Source organism: Notolepis coatsorum (assembly GCF_963971535.1).
Source record: "Notolepis coatsorum genome assembly, chromosome: 12".
NCBI classification, from domain to species: Eukaryota; Metazoa; Chordata; class Actinopteri; order Aulopiformes; family Paralepididae; genus Notolepis; species Notolepis coatsorum.
In genome coordinates, this window is record NC_140176.1 from 77,517,820 (window position 1) to 77,522,399 (window position 4,580).

General features: G+C 45.2%; 1 protein-coding gene across 1 annotated transcript in view; it reads left to right on the forward strand.

Annotated features, from left to right (window-relative positions):
• Positions 1-440: 440 nt before the first annotated feature.
• The window catches only part of LOC311238182 (store-operated calcium entry regulator STIMATE-like), a 27,732-nt gene continuing 23,592 nt past the window's right edge, over positions 441-4,580 (forward strand). The window contains exon 1 of the mRNA XM_084326197.1: positions 441-900. Coding sequence (XP_084182323.1) covers positions 720-900 — 181 coding nt within the window. The 5' untranslated portion in view covers positions 441-719. The remainder of the gene's footprint in view (positions 901-4,580) is intronic.

Below are 4,580 nucleotides of genomic sequence, written 5' to 3' on the forward strand. Positions count from 1 at the left end.
TAACCTCCTGTAGTGTGGCAGTGAAAGGGTTAACCTTCTGTAGTGTGGCAGTGAAAGGTTAACCTTCTGTAGTGTGGCAGTGAAACAGGGTTAACCTTCTGTAGTGTGGCAGTGAAAGGTTAACCTTCTGTAGTGTGGCAGTGAAAAGGTTAACCTTCTGTAGTGTGGCAGTGAAAGGGTTAACCTTCTGTAGTGTGGCAGTGAAAGGGTTAACCTTCTGTAGTGTGGCAGTGAAAGGGTTAACCTTCTGTAGTGTGGCAGTGAAAGGGTTAAGGTGCAAATTGCCACAAACAAAAGGCACAACGCGGCGCCGGTTAGCCGGTTAGCCTCTATCTGCTGCGCCGTCGACTAATCGAAGAGAGTCGACGACAGGAGGTGACGTCACTCAGAGCCGCTCTGCAGATCGCTCTCCTCGGTCGCTGTTGTTATTTTCGTTTTGGAGGAAAACATGGGGACGCAGGAGGACGGAGACGTATCGACCCTCCTTTATTATAATAATAATAACTCACTTTATTAATTAAGGTGCTGCAGCGACGCGACTTTTGGACAAGAAGACGTCGGTTCGTGTTTGTCCGGAGTGACGGAGTCTCAGTTTGTGAGACCGGCGAGTTGTTTTTCCCCCAAAGGAGAGGAAAGAAGAGGAACATCTTCATACAGCAGGGTGTCCCCCTGACTGTCCCGTGTCTCTTCCTCCACGGCGGGTTGTTGATCTGGTCAACATGGATCTGTATCATTACAACGGGATCTTCCTGGTGAAGAGACTCTCCGACGACGCAGGGATTAATAATGTGTCCGACCTCACGGCGGCTCCGCACGGCTGCGATAACGGAGCGCTGCTCGGCAGACTGGGGGTCCTGATCCAGGGCTTACTGGCCCTGTTGGCGTTCAGCACCCTGATGCGTGAGTATTATTAATCTGATATATCTATTAGAGTATTAATCTGACACATCTATCAGAGTATTAATCTGACACATCTATTAGTGTAGAGTATTAATCTGACACATCTATTAGTGTAGAGTATTAATCTGACACATCTATTAGAGTATTAATCTGACACATCTATTAGAGTATTAATCTGACACATCTATTAGTGTAGAGTATTAATCTGACACATCTATTAGAGTATTAATCTGACACATCTATTAGAGTATTAATCTGACACATCTATTAGAGTATTAATCTGACACATATATTAGTGTAGAGTATTAATCTGACACATATTTTTTTTTTATCCACTTTTTCTCCCATTTTCTATATTTTCTCCCATCCCAATTTCGTATCATCCAATTCAACCCTCCCCTGTCACGGACGCTGTTTCTTGCCTCCCACAAGCCGGCTGCAATGTGGACTAAGTCATACATAGTACGAGTCCCCTCCGGTACTTGAGGTAACACAAGTTGCATCTTTTCACCTGCGCAGCTCGATCTCTCAGTGGCGAGGAGTAACGCGTGGGAGGCTCACGCTGCCCCCGACACTTCCTGATTCTACTGCGCAGGCGCACCAACCGACCTGTAGGAGTCGCTGTCCACAACGCCCGATCCCCACCCATCAGTTTCCCACCCCCTAATACGGCCAATGTGTATTAGTACGGACGACCAGCTAAACTGAAAGCAATGTGGAGCGCTGGGCTCGAACAGGCGATCCCAGCGTCTCCGCATTCGTGGCGAGCGCCTTGCCCACTACGCCACGTAGCCGCCCTAATCTGACACATCTATTAGTGTAGAGTATTAATCTGACACATCTATTGGTGTAGAGTATTAATCTGACACACATCTATTAGTGGGAGACAAGTGTTGTTTTATTTGTCACATCAGGTTCATGTACATTACAGTGAACTGCTTGGTTCTGTACGAGGAGCCCCCCTGAGATGGTGCTTCATACAGTCAAAAGAGTAAAGGTCAAACACTATACAAAATATACAATATACAAGTATAATAAAAGTACAAAGTGAAGTACAAAATGCAAACAATAATAAAGTACAAATGCAAGCTTTTTTCAATGCAAGAATGAGGTAGGGAATGTCGTGCAAATGTGTTTGTAATAAATGGGTAAAAGACAGTGTTTCTTGTGACATCGTTGGTGTGTGTTATTATTATTATTATAGGCTGTCCGAATTTATGTATCGGCAACCTGGTGGTGTTAGAAAGTAGCTCATATTCGAGACGTTAAAAGGGGAGAGAATACATTATAAACGACCACCCAAGTCCACGTGGCGCTTTGTTGACGTTTGTTATTATTTAGATGCGTCTCATTATTGCCATAAATAATAAGTAAGCAAGCCCATTTGTAATTACTTGTCTTAAGACTACCGACGATTACGTTTTAAATACGCACATTCCACAACTCCCAACGGTTGCCGTACAAAACACAAGCTGTCGAATGGATGTAAAGCAAACTGTTAAAAGACTCGTCACTATAGATGGTAGATTCATTATTTTAACCTTTAAAATTGTCAACTATCCTGAATATTCAGAATCTTGACATCGATCTTGATGCTGCGAATGAACAGGCACGGTACTACTGCGCACGCCTTGCTGTAATGGAATAGCCATAATGGTATGGTAAACTGAAAATGTTATGAAAACTGTATGTAAGTTTGAGCAAAACTGACTTGAAATGTCTGTCTTGTCGGTACACCCAGTGTTCCATGTTTTGACAGAAACAATATATTATCAGGTCAACTCTCATGTTCTATTATTGCCACACGTATGCATATACTAGCAGTAGGCTGGCCTAGACACAGGTATATGAAGATATATATGAGAGAGTTAATGCAATTAATATAAACAATTAACATTCCCTATCTGTTAGGCCACCATTGTCTCTGGATCCAGTCTGGAAACATGCACATAATAACTGTTTACATACAGACAGATAAATTAGGCCTATAGAGAACTGAATAATATGTACAGTATATATGAAACCTCCGTTTACTTTTGTATATGGACTACATCCAAACAGCCCAGTGACGTCACATCACGCAGGACAAGTCCATCAGAATAGTCTGCAGCACATCGGTTTATCATTTCAAATGAAGAGTCTTGAGTGAGTGTGTGCATTGTTTGAAAAGGCCAGCGTGACCTTTGTGACTTGTCCTCCTCGCCTAATCTGCAGGCCTTCAGGGCGAATAGAGTCGCCAGTGTCTGCCCGCCTCACAGCAGCGTACTGTACTCTTAGAATCAAGTCAGGCCGATCAATGAGCTATGACCCCCTCCACTCAGTCACTAGTAGGAAAATCAATATTCTGCTGCCCCACACCCAACCACCCAGCCCCCCTCGTGTGTGTGTGTGCGTGTGTGTGTGTGTGTGTGTGTGTGTGTGTGTGTGTGTGTGTGTGTGTGTGTGTGTGTGTGTGTGTGTACTGTACACGCCCCCCCCCCCCCGCCCTCCTCCTTCTCTGAGAGTGCATGTCTTTCTTGGTCAAAGCACATGTGACTGTTAATGTTTAGACCACATTACATGCGTGCAGCTGAGCATTAAAGAGCCCTACAGTCCAGCGCACTGTAGCGACATCCACCCTGCATGACACACCTCTCTCTCTCCCTCTCTCTCTCTCTCTCTCTCTCTCTCTCTCTCTCTCTCTCTCTCTCTCTCTCTCTCTCTCTCTCTCTCTCTCCCAGGCATTGTTTACAGAGCTCTTTTCCCCTCAAGCTATTCTGGTGGTTTCCTTCCAGGCAGTTTGCTCTCGCTGTTAGGGGCCTGTCTGTCCTCCTTCTCCTGTGCAAAGAGCCGTCGGGGGGGAATGCCGGCGATGCCACTCTCTCTCTCTCACTGCCCCACTTTCTGAGGCCGAAGCGGCCGACAGAGTGCAGCCGATCCAATCCATTACTCTTCGACTCGGGGGGCCATTAGTTCAGGGTCGCGGGGCGGAAATGATTGAGAGATCAGAACATTTTCTCTCCATTTCTACGACGCACCAAAAGAAAAGATTCAAGGGTCAGAGAATCAAGGGTTTTGGTATCGTCTTTTAAGTATCGGGGGGGGGGGGCATCCAAAATTCAATACCCCTGTTTCAGCCTGGTATCGGCCTATAGCTCCTTTCGTGACTGTGATACACCGAGTGAATCCACAGTCACTTCCTTCCTGGCCTGTAGCAAACCAACGTATGTTAATGACCATGAAGGACTGGTTCTGCCCGAACCGTTCGTTATACAAGTATATGTTGAAATTCTTTTATTGGGATAACCACATTGAGATACAGTATCTCGTTTTCGAGAGGGTCCCACAATCTTCCCACAAGTATCACAGAGACATTTCAAAGGTACTCACAGTTGCACGAGGGTTTCGGACAAAAATACGTGATGGTTTGAAAGCTCTGCGTTGCTAATAAACATTTAAAATATCTTTTATAAACTGCTCAACACTGCATTACTGTGATCACAGCGCATGCGCATCACGCACCCAACGCCGGAAATAATGCAGTGTTGACCAGTTTATAAAAGATATTTAAAATGTTTATTAGCAACGCAGAGCTTTCAAACCATCACGTATTTTTGTCCGAGACCCTCGTGCAACTGAGTACCTTTGACATGTCTCTGCGATACTTGTATAACGAACGGTTCGGGCAGAACCAGTCCTTC